Source organism: Canis lupus, chromosome 25 (genome assembly GCF_003254725.2).
Source record: "Canis lupus dingo isolate Sandy chromosome 25, ASM325472v2, whole genome shotgun sequence".
Lineage (NCBI taxonomy): Eukaryota > Metazoa > Chordata > Mammalia > Carnivora > Canidae > Canis > Canis lupus.
This window is the reverse complement of record NC_064267.1, coordinates 32,996,690-33,014,291: the sequence shown is the minus strand read 5'-3', so window position 1 is coordinate 33,014,291 and position 17,602 is coordinate 32,996,690. Positions and strand designations below refer to the sequence as shown.

Sequence of the window (17,602 nt, the reverse complement as noted above, 5' to 3'; positions counted from 1 at the left end):
GTAGTCTGCTTGAGATTTTCCCCCTCTCTCTCTGAAAGACAAGTAATAATAAATTACACAGAACAACTTATTAAACAGGACCTTAAGTACAAAACAATTTATCTTTTTGATTATTTCCAGGAGTGTACCAATCCTTGCTGTGATGCAAACAAATGTGTGTTGAAGCCAGGATTTACTTGTGCAGAAGGAGAATGCTGTGAATCTTGTCAGGTAAGGACCTTTGCTAGGAATGGGTTTTCCATTTTCAGTTTAAGTGTACATAGGACCACAGAATTGGCCATCCATTGAATGACCCTACACTATTAATCCCAGATCAGGGTTAGGCTTGCTTGTCCCAAATAAAACCTCTTCTGAGATGTTCTGACTTCAGTCCTGGGCAATCCCATGGTCAGGAAAGTGAAGAAGCATGTAGGTATCACTTGGTCTTTTAGGAATAGAGCTATATGATCAACATTATTCTTGTTCCTTTGTAAATCATTACCAACTTATTTAACCTCAGCTCAGATGTGGTGATAGGGAGGGGTGGCATTCCAACAACAGTGAACTAGAAGGGAAAAGGATCATACAGGACTTGGAAAGTGAGAGTGACTAGTACATGGAAATATATTCCTAGGTAAGGCAATCAGGAATCCAAATGACTCTGTCCAAAGTTTTAATGACATCTCTTTCAACTCACTGTACTGTAAACTCACAAAGGAAAGGAAGCATGTCTTATTCATTTTCAAATCTTTCTAGGACTCATTACAATCAAATGCATATTGAGAGGCTGAATAATGCACTTTCCTCCAGGAATGAGTCAGAGAATTTTTCCAGTTCATATGGAGAGATCTGATTTATTGGGAATGGAGTTTCCTCATTATAGATAGGTAGGGGCTCCCAGTTGTATGTGTGCTGGGGATGGTATGTACTAGAGCAAAATGAACAAAACACTTGCTCATTTCTCCATTTTATGTCTGTTCCAACTCTGCCCAATGTTGTTCTAATACAGATTTTCAAAAACACCATCGTGTCTTTCCTGAAATTACATAAAAACCAAATGTATTTACAAATGATAATAATTCTCAGTGGAATAGAGATGAAAGTCATGATCCAAACTTAAAACATTTATTTTTAGATAAATTAAGTGGGTCAAACTTTCCCCTACTTACTGAAACTTAACATACCTAATGTGTCCAAGATTTATTAGTCTTTTTTTTCAACAGATGAAAAAATCAGGGTCCATATGCAGACCAGCAAAAGATGAATGTGATTTTCCTGAAGTGTGTACTGGTCACTCTACTGCATGTCCTCAGGACAAATTCCAAGTAAATGGATTTCCTTGCAAGAATGCAAAAGGCTACTGCTTCATGGGGAAATGTCCCACCCGGGATGATCAGTGCTCTGAATTCTTTGATAATGGTGAGAGAGTATTCACTCCAGTGAACAGCTGATAAACATAATAGCTATTATTATCCTGTAAAAATTTAGGGACAAGATTGAAGATAATGCCATTTGTGATATTCTTCCCAGATCTTACCTAGAATTTCTTTGGATATTACCGTTAATATTAGTTGATATTACCTCTAACATTAACTAGCTCAGTATGTGGGTTAAGGTATGTTTGTTACTTTTTTATATCCATACTTCTCCCTAAAATATCCTCCTGATGCAATAGGATAGCTTTAGAGTGATTTATTTTTCCCGTTCTGCCTTACCAATTCTTAATACTGAAATTTCAATTGCATTAGAAAAATAAGATATTTTACGATTTATAACATTCATGTTTTTATTGTTCTACTTTAATTATTCCATATTGGATCCTAGAGGTGAAAGACAGTTCTGATCTCTGCTATGAGATGAATAAAAAAGGAAATAGATTTGGATACTGCAAAAACAAGGAAAACAGCTTAATTCCCTGTGAAGAGAAGTAAGTGCTTTTTAAGAGTGTTTTTGCAAAATCAAAATTGCTCTTGTTCTGACAGCTGCTAACCTCTTTTTACTGAGGAGATTAGGAAGAGGGGGGGTGAGGGAATGAGCACACATCCCTGTCTGTGTAACTGGTATTTACATACTATGAGCTGAAGGTCATGGAGAACAAGGAGAAAAGATAAGAAAGAGATAAATTTCTTAGGAAAGAAAGGGAGGAAGAGAAGCCAAAAAAACAATAGGAAGATACAGTGGAATGGGGGAAAAGAAACAGAAAGAAGGAATAAGTGAAGCCATAACAGGAAAGAAAAGTAGAACTTGAAATTGGAAGGAAGGAGAGAAGTGGAAGCTAGATCTGATTTTAAAAAGCATTAGCTGTGTCATTCTTCCAGGTTTGCTATACTCAGAAAGGTTTTTTTCTGTGCCATAAAACAGGGATTGGACTGAAAACAACAAAGAAAACTTTGGTCAAGTTCAACTTTGCTCATATATATACGAGGTGAAACTCGGCAGTCACTTAACTTCCTCTAGCTTCCAATTTTTGCCTAATCTATAAAATGGGTATAATAGTAATAGCAAATGCATAGTTTTTTTTGTGTGTGTGAGAATTAACTGATGTGCTCTGTGCAAGAAAGAATAAAGAATAAGAGAGAAATCTTAACGTATTGATGAAAGTTATACAAACTCAAATTACTAATAGGAAATATTCTTCTGTAAACTTGAGCTAATATGGATTTGTGAGAATCACAGAACTCCAAAGAAATACAATTATTTTACATCTTCACCTACTCATCACAGGTCCCAAAGTCAGGACTTTGTCTAACCTTTCATCCTGCCTCTCTTGGTGCTTTTGCAACCCACTGATGAGCCTGGGTCTAGAGAAAAGTGACCAGGCCACACCACTATACTGCCAGCCTCATCTCTATAAAGTTCTATTTCCTGGTCCCAAGACAGAATATTCTTCCTTTCCTTCAGAGATGTCAAATGTGGAAAGATACACTGCAGTAGAGGGCAGCATTCATCACTACTTGGGAAAGAAAAGATCAATCACCTTAAGAAGATTTCAAAGCAGAATGTCACTGCAGAGTGCAAAACTTTTATTTTATACCACAATTCTAAAGATTTGGGCCTGGTTGCTCCTGGAACAAAATGTGGAGATGGAATGGTAAGATGAAAGCCCTCTGTTTTATGAAAACTTCTTGGTTCAGCCACTTTAAAAAATTATTTTTTAATTGGTTCCTGAGGGCCTCTATATGGAAAAGCAGAAACAAATGGGTAACTTTTTATTTTAATTGAGCAAAGTAGTAATAACACTATAATAAATATTCATTTTGTCTAATCTCTGTTATAGAAAATGATATGCAAATGTTATTAGTGTGCTAATTAGTATCTTAGAGTAGACATCTAGTGAAATTATAGACATAATTTTTTTAATTAATTTGACTGTGAAGTAGCCATATGTTCTTCATTTATTTTATTCATTCATTCCTATTTACTGGGCACATGCTATGGTGCCAGTGGCCATGCTAGACACAAATGATATAAAGATGAGTGTACTTGAGAATTTCATAGATTGAATTATATATTACAATCTAATACAAGTGCTTTTATAGTGGTGTGACCAATGCACATTTGAGTCCAAAACAAGAGGTGACTGACTTTACTTGGACAACACAAGTGATATTTCAACTTTGACATTATGAACATTTTTCAATGCAGACAAAATGAGAAAATGCTTTTTAGAAAGAAATACCTACATAATATGCAAAGGTGCAAATGTATAGCATAGTCATGTAACTGACAATTTCAATGTTACTGGAGCTTTGGGTGAAATGTCAGAATATGAAGCTGAGCAGCTAGAGTAAGGCCAGATCAGAAGAGGTTTATCATTCCAAGGTGGAAAATTTAGATGCATCCTAAAAACAACAGCCAACTCATCAAAGCTTATAAACACAGGAATATATAGAAAACATAATACTTTTTAAAAATCAGTTATTTCAAAATACTATAGTTACTGTCTGTGATATAGCTTCTCTTCTCCCATACCACCACCCACAAACATTACATAGTATCATGCATATAATGTGATAGAAAAATGAATTGAAAAAAAATCCAGAATGTAAAGGAAGGAATTAGAATTTAATAATTTAATGGAGATTATATTTCAAATCCATATTTTTAAGTATTACAATTTCCCATTAAAATAATTAAATATCAAAATTGTGAGGAATGTATATTTGTAAAATTTTACGTACGTATGTGTACCAGCCACATACTAGAGAGTTCAATGACTTTCAATGATAGAGTGTATGAGGCATTAGATTAGAGAAAATATCAAACAATTTTCTATTCACATCGGGTAAGAAAAATCATCCAGAAATACTAAGCAAAAGTATGACTTACCCTTCATAGAACCCATTAAGAGTGGCAGGGATTAAGCAAAGGAATTTATATGGAAGCTATTACTGCATCTTGATCTTATAAGTATGTTGTGACCATATGCCGCCACATAGAGGGCCTATTGTTTCAGGAGAAGTCTTAGTATAAAAGTGTACAAATCAGGGCAGCCCTGATGTCTCAGCAGTTTAGCACCTCCTTCAGCATAGGGAGTGATCCTGGAGACCCAGGATCAAGTCCCACAACTCCCTGCATGGAGCCTGCTTCTCTCTCTGCCTTTGTCTCCGCCTCTCTCTCTATCTCTCTCTTTGTGCCTTTCATGAATAAATAAATAAAATCTTTTTTAAAAAGCATACAAATCATAATGGTGCCAGTTATTGAACTATTTCACAATGATGGAATTTATGAATAGCAAATGTCAGTTTATAGAGGTATCACAAAGATACTAATTATAGACTTTTCATCTCATTTTTACATTGAGATAGTATTTTTATATATGAGTAAATTAAAATGAATAAAACATTCTAGTTTCTCTTAATATTTTTTCTTTCTGGGTCAATTTTAATTTGGCATAAGAAATGAGGGCAAACATATCCCATTGCTCCCGGATTTTTTTTTCCTTATAGAACTTGCAGCATAGATAAGGAAAATAATACAGTGGAAAAGGAAGAAGAGTAGAGGAGAAGGGGAAGGGAAGAGAGAATACTAGTCTTCACTGGCACAAAAGAATTGCCGCAAACCTGTCTCTATAGTTTTCTCTTTATATATAAACATTTATATACATATAAATATGGCAAAATCAAAAAAGGAACATTTCAATGTTTCCCTTTAGTTGAACCTGAAGTATGTGGAAAGATATTTACATAGATTTACACAGTGTTTTCCAGTGTTCATTGATCATGTATATAGGAAAATCCATTCTATAAGGATTAGAAAGAAGACAAATAGCAACATACATAAAAGAATTCAACAGTGTGAACAATGGAGATTAATCTGAGGACTCATAGATGATCTTCCCCTATGAAACACATATACATAAGAAAAGAGAGAAATCCTTTAGAAAAAAGTTAAATTTATATTTTAATCAGATTTAAATGGATATTAAATCTATAAAAATGGTATTATTTGAAAACAAGCACTGCCTTCAAATTACAAAATAAATCATAACTACTGATTTATTTGTAATTTGAGCAGTAAACCATGAAATGGATAACACAAAAAAATAGTAAATTAGAAGTTAAAATTCTTAACACACAAGGATGAAATAAAGGAATTCTAAAGAAGAAAATGGGGATCCCTGGGTGGCGCAGCGGTTTGGCGCCTGCCTTTGGCCCAGGGCCCGATCCTGGAGACCCGGGATCGAATCCCACGTCGGGCTCCCGGTGCATGGAGCCTGCTTCTCCTTCTGCCTATGTCTCTGCCTCTCTCTCTCTCTCTCTCTCTGTGTGACTATCATAAATAAAAAAAAAAAAAATAAAGAAGAAAATGAATACAAGCAGGAAAAATAGTCCTAAGAAATCTAATACTGTTTTAATAGGAATCCTAGATAAAGAAAACATAAGTAAAAGTATGATTGAAGATGTAATAACAAAAAAATCGCTGAGCTGAAGAATGTATAAAATAAAAACTCAGTACCAGAAAAAATTCATAGAAGGAGGTGAGCATTTAGAATCATCCTCACAGCATACAGTCAACAATAAAGAAAATGTCACATAAGCACTAAAGAAGGCAAGCGGCACTTTTCAACAACAACAACAATTATCAGGCCATTATTACATTTATCTCCAAAAAGAAATGCCAGAAGATATTGCAGCAAAATCTGTGGAGCTTTGGGGAATAGAAGTATTGGAATCCTAAAACCATACTTGCAGCCAAGTTATTATTCATATAGAAAGAAATAGGATGACGTCCTCACACACCTTATGACTATAAAAAACTACAGTAAATTAGATAGCATTTATTTCTGAAAAGAAAGATAGTCAAGAAAGTGTTCTAGCCAGCTGAGAAATGAATTAAACTAAAAAGTTAAATGAGTAGAGAGAATATTAAGGAAATAGTTGCAAGCCAGAAAGTCTATATTAATTTTGAATAAATTATAGTTATTTATTATTAATATGTTTATTATAAGATTATAAAGCATTGAATAGTGAATAACAGTCTATAGAAATCTCAAATTTCAATTTTCTCAAACAAATATATAAAGAAAAATAAAGAATAAAAATGTGACAAATGTCTTAGCTTACATAAGGAAGAGTTAATGCTTATTTGGTATTGACAATGATAGAGTGATTAAGATTTAAATGTTTTAATGCAAAATGAATCAATGTTTAGAAAACAAGACATATGGCTTTCAAATAATTGCAGAAAAAGTAATAAAGATAAAAAAGCTAAAATGTCTAACATTTAAAATAATATACTAAAATGAAAGGAGTAAAATTAAACATATCACTTATCACAATGAATATAAGTAGAATAAAATTTCCGTATTTAAAATGTTAAAGTAAGCTTTGAATTGGTGGATTGAAAAGATTTTTCAGGGGATGACATCAGCAAAATGGTGGAATAAGAAGTGTCCCAGTTGTATCTCCGCACAGCAGTAATAATTTAGTAGCCAGCCATGGAAAAAGCACCTTTGTAGGAGCTTTGAAACCAGGTAGTATCTTGCAAAACACTGATGGAGTCCATTTTGAGGAAGGAGGCCCATTGCTGGGTGATAAGCTTGTTGACCATAATCCTAGCTACAGACCCCATAAATACCCATGTCTCCTGCTACTTGGCTGTAACCCCATTTGGCTTTGGTACTGTTACCAACAACATCTTCTAGGCACCCATCAGACTTATCTATATCCCTGGAGGCAGACCTGAAGATCTTGGTCCAGCCACAGCTTCAATGGCAGACTGGATCATTCAGAAGAAAAAATCAGCGAAGTCTAAGATAGGTCATTTGAAATTAGCTAGTTGGAAGAACAAAAGAGAAAAGAATGAAAACTAGTGAAGAAAGCCTTTATATGATACTAAAGACAAAAAAAATGAATATATGCATTATGTGAGTCCCAGAAGGAGAAAAGAGAGAAATAAAGAGGAATAAAGATTATTTTTAATAATAATGGTTGAAAAATTGCCAAATATTGGGAAGGATATGGACATTTAGATTCAGAAAGCTCAAAAAAACACAAGCAAGACCAATCCGAAGATTATCCAGAGATAGATTATGGCCAAATTGTCAAAAGCCAAAGACAAAAAGAGAATTTTAAAAACAAGAGAAAAGCAACTCATCATATCTAAGGGAATGACCATAAGACTATCAATAAAATTCTCAGCAGAAGTCTTACAGGCCAAGAGAGGTGGGGTGATATATCCCAATAGAGTTGAAAAAATATTTCCTGATACAAGTTTTTAAAAGAAATGGGTAAAAATAAAAATGACAGGTAAAAATTAAATGTGTGAAGATAAGCCAGGTAATAATTATAAGCAACAAAAACAACAATATTTTGGTTATAAAATGTACAAAATATAACAAGCAAATTTTTTAAAGTTAATAAGCATAAATAAGATTAATTGACACGACAATAACAAGTGCCTAATCAGTAACTGTGATATAGCAAGCAAAGATCGTTACCAAATCAAAAGAACACTTGATACAAGTAATAAAAAGAAATTATTTCATTTATGATTATAAAATCTTTGATAAATTAACATTTGAAGAATTAGTAAGGATATAGATATTTTAAGGATTTTGTATATAACAATAAATGTACACTATCTTTGTTTCAAATATCTATCAAACATTTATGGAGAATTCTTTCTTCTACAGAATATTCTACATGTGATTTTTTTTCAATACGAAAATCATGTACATTCTAAGAACAAGTTATTAATTCATATCGGTAACTTCATTTCCAGGTGTGCAGCAATGGTGAATGTATGAAACTTGAAAAGGTCTACAATTCAACCAACTGCTCTTCTCAATGCAATGAAAATGCTGTAAGATTGGACTGCTTTTTAAATTAATGTCTTGCCAGTCATTTATTTACAAAGGACTTCATTCCTGAGCATGGAGTGTATGCGTGTATGTGTTTGTGTGTGTGTGTGTGTGTGTGTGTGTGTGGTGATTTTTTAAATATACATTTGGGATCCATTTTTTCATGGATCATCCATAAAACTAATCTAAATATCCAAACCAGTATTATACATAGATATTGCCAGTATTGAAAGTATATATTTTATTAGTGGACTGGTAATCTAGAAACCCAGTAACTTAGTACATATCAAGTTTAAACCTGATGTTTAAAGTTGTATCTATCATAGTGTCACTTATAGTTAAATTATGCCAATGTCAACATTAACCTAAGTTTTTGACAAATCAACAAAATATTATATAATATGTATGTATGTGTGTATATATGCATATATGTATGTGTATATGTCTATACATATATATACACATATATAATTGTATATATGTATGTATATGTACATATACATACATATGTATATACATATATATACACTCACACATGTATATAATTTCAATTAACACTACCGAGTACTAGCAGTACCTAGTAGTTTGCATTTGTGGATAATATCTCCCCTTAACCCAATTAATCAATAAGACTTATATAAAGTTGTATATATATCAGGTACTCTTTCAAGTACTTTACATATACATTCATTTAAAAGCTTTAGAAGAGGCTTAAAAGGTGAGTACAATTTCTATACCTACTTTTATATTGTGGAGAATAAGTCCATGATGTTATGTGAAAGAAAAGCTGAGATTTAAATACAGAAAGAATGCATTATTCTTAATCGTTACACACACTTTTTGATGAAAACATTATGCCACCACTTTTTCTCATGTTAATATTATTTCATTACTACTAAGCCCAGCTAGAGCCTGCAGTCTAGATATATGTGTAACTCTAGCAGGCTTGTTCCTTTAATAGATTGATGCCTTCTAGAAAGATAAGTCAAACCATCTTGTTCCTCTGGTTTTTAATTTATTAGAATTATTCTCTTGTCCAAAGGCCATCTTCAAAAGCAGTTGCTTCTTGTAATTTTGTTTGCTTATGTTTTTTAAAGTTTTATTCTGGTATGCAGTTTAGTTAACTAATCAGTAAAAGTGTGTGTGTGTGTGTGTGTGTGTATGTGTGATGTAGAACTAAGATATGTGAGGTGCAAAACACACACATAATCTGATAAAATTATATGACTGACTGCTTTTCCAGGTGGATGGCCATGACCTTCAGTGCCAGTGTAAGGAAGAACAGGAACATGTGGACTGGGAAGAAAACTTAAATGTTACCAGTGAGCATCCTAGAAATATAATATCTTGCATATATCAAAAGCCTAAACATTTTTGCCTTATTTCCGAAGTCTAATAGATGTATGTTGTATTTCTGCATAGATTTGCATGATGTTTTAATTATTTTGCATATTTAAATACCCAAACTTGAATTTACAACAATTGCCTTTTAGAATTAACATATCTTCTTCTAGTTAAATTTGGATTAGGTCTTCTAAGAATCCATAACACAACAAAACCTTTCCTAGAGTCAATTAATAAAGGAGTCAAAACATTTCCTGCTGATTGTAGTTCTTAAACATAGTGGACTCTTGAGTAGAGTGCCAATGGTTAACACAATGATAATTTCTAAAATGTTTGGATCTTTTACTTTATATTTTTTTTAAAAATGGAGGAAGGGGGAATTAAAGTCATTTAAGGAAGGGAGAAACTGGATTATAACAGCTCTAGTTAATATTCCACTGTCCTAAAGTTGATGTCCTGGCTAAAGCTTATTATGCTTTTTAATGTTGCAGATATATCCATCCTGGCTGTTATGCTTGTCCTGGTTATTTTTGGTGTTGGGGTTGTCATATTATTAATTCATTACCAAAAATGCATTAAGCTGAAGCAAATTCAAAGGTATGTTTTTTCTATGTGTTGAAATGTAACCATTACTGAGAATATATAACCTTTATCACCATAGATGATACTCCACGGGGGTGAAGTATAAGCCCCTTACTGAGGACAAAGTAAGAGTAACAGTAAATTGAACTTTTAGATATTTATGTTCTCATCTCCAAATGCCTATTCCAGTGGTTCCCAAACTTTGCTACACATGGGAATCAGAGATTTTTTAAAAGAATGCTAATTTTAGTTCCTACCTCAGATTTAATCATTAGAGCGTGTAACCTGAGTATCAATCTTTTAGAAATCACCTAAGTGATTAAATATTAACCACAGACTTATCCTACAGCTTATGTTAATATTCAATTTCCTTCTTGACAGCCCACCTACAGACTCACTGGGAGTGGAGAATAAAGGATACTTTGGTGATGACCAGCAGACAAGGACTGAGCCAATTTTACCTAATATTCATCCCCTCCATGTAAGGAGATGTCATTCTTAATAGTTAATTTATTTAAAAAGTAGTTGTATATGTTTTGAAGTGGAACTAACCCTAAGACATGGGAGATGCAAAAGAACTGTTTAACATGATTCCACACCAATGAAGCTTACAATCCACATGTGGGGAAGGAAAGGATGGCAAGACATGAGCAAACCAAGACACTATTTCAAAGCAGTATATATTCATTAAATATTTAACGAATATTTGTGCACTATTGGAAAAGTTTACAAACACAAACTCTATTTTGGGATATAAAACAAGCTTTTTTATAAAAAAAAAAAAGATTCTATTTATTTTTTAAGAGGGAGAGCATGAGCAGGTAAGAGGGGCAGAGGAAGAGGGAGAAGCAGATTCCCTACTGGGCAGGGAGCTCTGAGATCATGACCTGAATGAAGGCAGATACTCAACTCACCAAGCCACCCAGGCACCCTGGATGTAAAAGAAGTCTTAACAAACTTAAAAGAATTAGTCATACAAAATATGTTCTCAAAGTAAAATTGTATTAAAAATAATTAACAGAAATATATTTGGAAAATCCCTAATTGAAAGTTAGATAAGAAATTCTAAGGAGCACTTGGGTCAAATAAATATCAGGGTGGCCCCGGGTGGCTCAGTGGTTTAGTGCCGCCTTCTGCCCAGGGCCTGATCCTGGAGACCCCGGGATCGAGTCCCATGTCAGGCTCCCTGAATGGAGCCTGCTTCTTCCTCTGCCTGTGTCTCTGCCTCATTCTCTCTCTCTCTCTCTGTGTGTGTGTCTCTCATGAATGAAAATATAAAATCTTTAAAAAGAAATCAAAAGGGGGGATAGAAAATACTTTAAACTAAAAGAAAATGGAACAAAACATACCAAAATCTGTGGGAAGTAGTGAAATCAGTAATTAAAGAAGTTTATAGCACTAAATACTTATGCCAGAAAAGAAAAAAAGTGTCATATCAATGATATTAGCTTTCATTTTAAGAAACAAAAAAAAAAGAAAAGAAAAAGAAGAAGAAAAAAGAAAAGCAAATAAAACTCCATGCAAGTTAGACAGGAAAACAGTAAGTACTGGGCACCAACAAAATAAAAAACAAACAAACTCATAAGAAAACAATGAAAGCAAAAGTGGTTTTCTAGTAATTAATAAATCTTATAAACTTCCAGGCAGACTGAGCAGAAAAAAATAAGAGAGACAGCATGACTGTCAGGAATTACAAAGGTGACTTCACAGGAGAGTAAAGTATCCATATGTACAAAGACACTTTGATTCAGTCCTCAAACCATAAACAAAATTAATTCAAACTGCAATATACACAGAAATATATGTATTTTTCCTAGTAAAAAATTTAAAGTTAAAAAATGTACAAACTAAATTATAGTTTTGAGAGGTAAATGTTTGGGGGTAAAAGTATAATGACATGCAACAGTGAGGTCATTATTTTAAATCAGGAATGTGACTAATTTAGAGGGAAGTTGTAGGTGAAAATAGTGATACGAAACTTGAAGTGGCAAAGTTTTACTGCATAGCCAAGGGAGTGATAACAGGGATATTTACCTAAAATTGGTCAATAAGCCATGAACCAGTTTTTTGTGTGTTTTATCTGTATTGTATTTTCCCATGAAATGATTAAAAATAAATAAAGGACAACAATACTAAGTACTTGTGAGGATATGGACAAGGAAAACTTTCATACAAAGCTAACGAGTTTAAACAGTATAACTATGGGGAAAATTGGTGCTAAGTATTAAAACTAATCATGCATAAACTTTATGACCCAGCATTTCCTGTCATATGAATACACCCAACAGCAATCTGTATATGTACATGGGAAAATATTTACAGTTATGTGCCAATAGTATTTTACACTAAAGGAAAAAGCTGACTGAAATAACAGCTTTAGCAATATACGAAAACCTAAAGGAAAAACCAACAATCTTGGTTAAGTCCCTACAATTAGCAGCTTGTTTACTGCATTTAATAACAGCTATGATTTCCAGTGCCTTCAGTTCATGGAAAAAACTGTAAATGTCCAAATTAAGCTACAAAGTCATTCCCTTAAAAAGAATTAACCAGTGAAGAAAGCATTATTGATAAGACAATACTGATGAAATTTCCCAAGAGGACTGTCTTGAAGGAGGGAAAATAAGCCTTAAATTCAGAGGCTAAATATTAGCTGACCATTATCAGATGCATATGTTGATGAAAATATGATAATGCTAGTATTTTTAAATTAGGATTTTTTTGTTGTTGTTAGTGGTGATCTGGTAACACAGATCCACAAGTTTTGAATGCTTTGCCCCAACTCTACATGTCTCATAATCCCTGTGTTTGTTACTTCACAATATTACAGAACATGGTCCCACTTAATCCCCAGAAATACATATATGACAGTATACCAGAAATACTTCCACTGAAATGGATGGTTAGTTAATCTTTCTCTGGTTGTATGATGGTTTACTATTTTATTTATTTATACTTTTTATTATACCAGTGATGACCCCAAGATTATAAAAGCAAGTTTTAATTGTCCACTGGAATGGATGGAAAATATTGTGTGGAATTTTTTTAGGCTTACACTCAGATTTTGTGATATGAACAACATGATGCTAATACCAATCTTGTATATTTGCCTTGAGATTTAAATAAGAAACTATGTAAATGTACTTATCACAGTGTTTGTTATATATGTAGCACTTAATATGTGTTAACATGCTTTATGAATTAATAAGAAAAACAGTTGTGTTCCCAGAGAAGAGAGTCAGCTGAAAGGAGCCTGAGTATGTGATCAATGATGAAAATTCACAGAAGTCAACCAGAGGATCACATAGAGTTTGGGGCATATTTATTTCATTTCTAGAATGCAAGTTCCTTAAATGCTTTGGCATTGTAGTTAAATGAGAGAATAAAGAAGAGGAGCTTAATAAATATTTGTTAGATATATGTATAAGTTAAATTCACTATTAATGGTATATGTACCATAATATGTTATAAACACAGATTATACAGGAGAGCTCATGGTGTCAAATCTCTCATTTAGGCTTTGAGTATTATTCATTATAAATTTTTATAAATAGCAGTTATTTAGCTGGTGCTTGTTTGACACATTAGTTACCCATCAAAGGCCAGTTTTCAGCAAAATTATAGTTTGGGAAAAGTCTCTTGATGTCCTTTCCCTGTTACATTAATGATGCTTAGTTATTTTTTTCCTCTGGCACTCAGTACCTCTCCTAGGTAGGTCCTGTTTCCACTGGATCATGTTTTCTAGTTGTACAAATGTCCACTATGGGCTAACAGAAAACACTTTAAAGAAGATAACCTCATCCAGGCATCTCTATATTACAACAGTAAGTTTTGGAGGTCCTCAAAGATCTTCAAGGTTCAAAAAGCGGGATTTCAGACATTTGGACAATTCAGTTAAGATTTGGAGGCTGAAAGACTTGTGTGATTCTCATCATCACATGTAAAGAAACTCCCACTCATCTCGAGTGTATGATTGTGACTCCTTCATTATAAGAGAATAGCCTAGGAAAGAATATTGTTCCCATTTACTAGGTTGTATTCCAGAGATACCTAGAAAATTTATATAGCACACTTAAGAAACAGTCACATTTGTTTAAATACAAATTGAAGGTTAACAGAGTTTCTTTTCACTAGCAAAGAACTGCAGAGTCCTTGGAGAGGCTTCCCACCAGTTTTTCAAGTCCACACTACATCACACTGGTATGGTCCCTTACTTCTTTTCTGTTAGTTGTACTGATCCGTGGCCATTTCAATAATAATTTTGGTGCCACTTAACCGTTTGCTGGTTCCTTGAATAAGTCCAATAATATAACATAGCTCTCTGATTTGAGGCAGAAATAGGACAGGTCCCACTTATCATCAGGGCTGGGATTCGTTTGAGAAGAGCACGAGAAGTCATGCTTGTTCATTCATGCACAGATACTACCTTTAGGTAAAATACTGACATTGTGTTCATCATGAACTCTTGGGAATTAGATTAGATTTTTTAAAAACAGATTTTTAACACATTATTTTCCACAATTACTGAGTTTGTGCCCCTTAAATGGTGCTTTTGAGATGAATGCCTCACCAGCCATACCCTACCCCCAACCTTGATTTTCAGGAGTCAAAACCCAGTGATGGCTTCCAGCAGGGCCTTATCAGCCTGAGGGCTTTCCACTGACTGGAATGTATTCCCTGATCAATATTAATGAAAGAGAAACACATTAGCCAAATTTGCATGCATATGCCTTAGAGACTGAGTCAAAAAAAGTTATTACAGGATCTCTAGGATCTTCTGAACTGCTAGAGTCTCTGTATCTGCATCTGTAGCCTCAAGGTCTCTGGTAGAACAATTATTCAGAGATGGGCACTAAAACCACCAAGATTCTCAACTATGTATTTTTTTCAAATCAACAATTCTCATTACACTTTCTTTATTAATGTCTTATGAGTAAGATAGATTTCAGTCTGTGATTCTGCAGAATTTTCCTGTCACACAAAAGGATCTCAGCGTGTGCTGTACGGTTGGGGTGGAATTGAATGAGCATTTCTCCCCAGTCCCCACTCAATCAGTACAGTCCATTTTTATAAGTTGTTTTTACTGGAATTTCGAAAGAAATGTTTTCTTGGTGAAAACTCTGGCACTTGAAAAGTGTTTGGAAATCTCTTACTAAGTACACTGTTGGAGAGATCCATCACAAGGTTTACGAGGAACACTGGTTTCTGATAAAACTTCACTGACCAGAACCATCCCCTGTCCCTCACCCCAGCCTCTCCCATAGCAACTTACAAACTTTATTAGATTTTTAATGAATCAAGAAGAGATGGTCTGCACGTGTATGCGCTCATGTGTGTCTATACATGATATCTGATGCAGTTCCTGACACAGTAAAATTTATTTATTATAGAAACCTGCAAATAAAGATCCAAGAGGAATTGCCGATCCCAATCAAAGTTCCAAAATGGTAAGTTCCTGTGACGGATGGTACCCCTCCACTTTTTAACTTCTTAAACGTTAGCATCCTTTGTGTCCTTTGCCTCCTCATTGATAGAAGTAGGGACTTTTTCTCTTTATCAGAAGAACAGGATGGTTGAAATGATTTTATCTGATATGCTAAAATTTCTAACAGATAATTCAGCAGAACATAGTTCAAGAACTTCTGACCTGATTGCAGAAGCAAGCTAGAATTTGACAGTGTCAGAGTCTCAACACATGTTGACATAACAAAAACAAGACTTCTTTCTCAAACTTTTTTTGCCCAGCATATATGCACTTATGGGTTTTAATGAAGGATTCTAAAAAATGTAATAGCATAGGTAATTACAGAGAAAGTACCTTCCTCAAGAACAGTTATTTCATGATAGTTTCATCAAAGTTTCACTTACCCCATCAATAACTGACTATATCTGAGGGATGATTTCATTTTCGAATTGCTATGGCTATGTTAGAAAATCTATCAAGAAATTGTGTTTTTTGTCAAAGGGGGACAAAAGAGCATTGTTCGGCTACATTTCAGTTCATTCATCCATTCTTTGATTTCTGTTGAGTTTCTACAATGTACTGGTTAATATGAAGCTTTCCCCCACAAAACATTCTTATAAGGAAACTTCCCCAGTACACTTCCTCTGTTGGGATGGGGAAGGGATGATATTTCTAATGGTCCTTCCACTCCATAACGATGGACCTGTCTCATACTGAAGAGAGGAGAGAAATGCTCCCTAGTGCAAGCAAAATGTTTAGCTTTCTGTAATGAAAAACAAAATGATTTTCTTTCTTTTGATAGGCTTGTTCATTTTATAATGACTGCTTAATTAGCCATGGCTAAGGAGATTTGGGAAAATGTGAATAAATGTAGTACAACAGAATCCAGAAAAGTTACTGTAATTAGCAGATAAAAATGAGTAACTGAAACATAACATGCTTATAGACTTTAGGGGAAATAACTTCTTCTTAACCATCTGTTTTTATTTAGAACTTGAAATTGGATATCCAAAATGGCTGTGCAAGGCTAGGTTGAGGATTCTGGCGGAAAGATCTTCACAACCTTCCCTAGATATTTGCTACACAAGCTTCTGGCAGTTTTTCAAAATTTCTTTATCCGGACAGAAAATGTTGACGAGAAACAGATTCTTTCTGTAATTATTTACCTACAGAATTTACAACCTGTATTGTAGACATATAGTACAAAAAAATTCGTAGCTTTTCAATGCTTTTTAGCCTAAAACAAAAATAGCCTCTTTGCTTTAGTGTTTTCCTTTAAAATGTCAATCTAGTTGCTTTAAAAAGACTCAAAACCTTGAGGATATTAAATTACACCCCTGAGTCGAAGAAGCAAAACATTGGGAGCATAAAACTACTTAACTTAATTGGAATCTGACACGATTACCACTAATTCTGGTTTAAAAGAAATTGTCTCCTGCAGAAATGCCAAGAAATTCAGTGCAGGAAGTCATCTGATTCCACTAAATAATTAAAAGGTAGATAGCTGTATGGCTTATGTCCTATCAGCGAAGGAGGCAGAAGAATAGTCATCTTAACTACAGAGTAGTTCGTAAAATTGTGATGGCAGCAAAGGAGGACTTGAAGTGCTCCTGGTTAAATTCCCTAGAATCTAATTCTAAACTGCTAAATTTTTAGAATTCCTTGTAAAGCTGACAGAAGTCAGGGGGTTATAAGAATTTCAGAAAATTAGTTTCAGCAGAGAAGAACTACAACCCCCATGAGGTGCTTATGAGATCTTTATAATACAGAGATTCAAGAACTTACTGTGTAATTTTTGTGCCATCTCTACTCCTTCCTGATGATGCTGTGTGGGGCTGTTCCAAGAATGATTTCAGCTGTTTCTTATGCCAATGTTTCCCACCATCTTCTCTTATAGCTTCTGTTAAAGCTATATGCAATTGTTTCAT

General features: G+C 34.0%; 1 protein-coding gene across 2 annotated transcripts in view; it reads left to right on the top strand.

The window, feature by feature from the left end:
* The window catches only part of ADAM7 (ADAM metallopeptidase domain 7), a 61,614-nt gene extending 44,723 nt beyond the window's left edge, over positions 1–16,891 (top strand). The window contains exons 13-23 of one of the 2 annotated variants that reach the window (XM_035718628.2): positions 121–210; positions 1,203–1,398; positions 1,804–1,906; positions 2,881–3,070; positions 8,206–8,286; positions 9,528–9,606; positions 10,120–10,225; positions 10,592–10,691; positions 14,345–14,410; positions 15,601–15,657; positions 16,666–16,891. In XM_035718628.2, coding sequence (XP_035574521.2) covers positions 121–210; positions 1,203–1,398; positions 1,804–1,906; positions 2,881–3,070; positions 8,206–8,286; positions 9,528–9,606; positions 10,120–10,225; positions 10,592–10,691; positions 14,345–14,410; positions 15,601–15,657; positions 16,666–16,710 — 1,113 coding nt within the window. In that variant the 3' untranslated portion in view covers positions 16,711–16,891. The remainder of the gene's footprint in view (positions 1–120; positions 211–1,202; positions 1,399–1,803; positions 1,907–2,880; positions 3,071–8,205; positions 8,287–9,527; positions 9,607–10,119; positions 10,226–10,591; positions 10,692–14,344; positions 14,411–15,600; positions 15,658–16,665) is intronic. The other variant, XM_049101306.1, reaches the window with a different exon arrangement.
* The last annotated feature ends 711 nt before the right edge of the window (positions 16,892–17,602 follow it).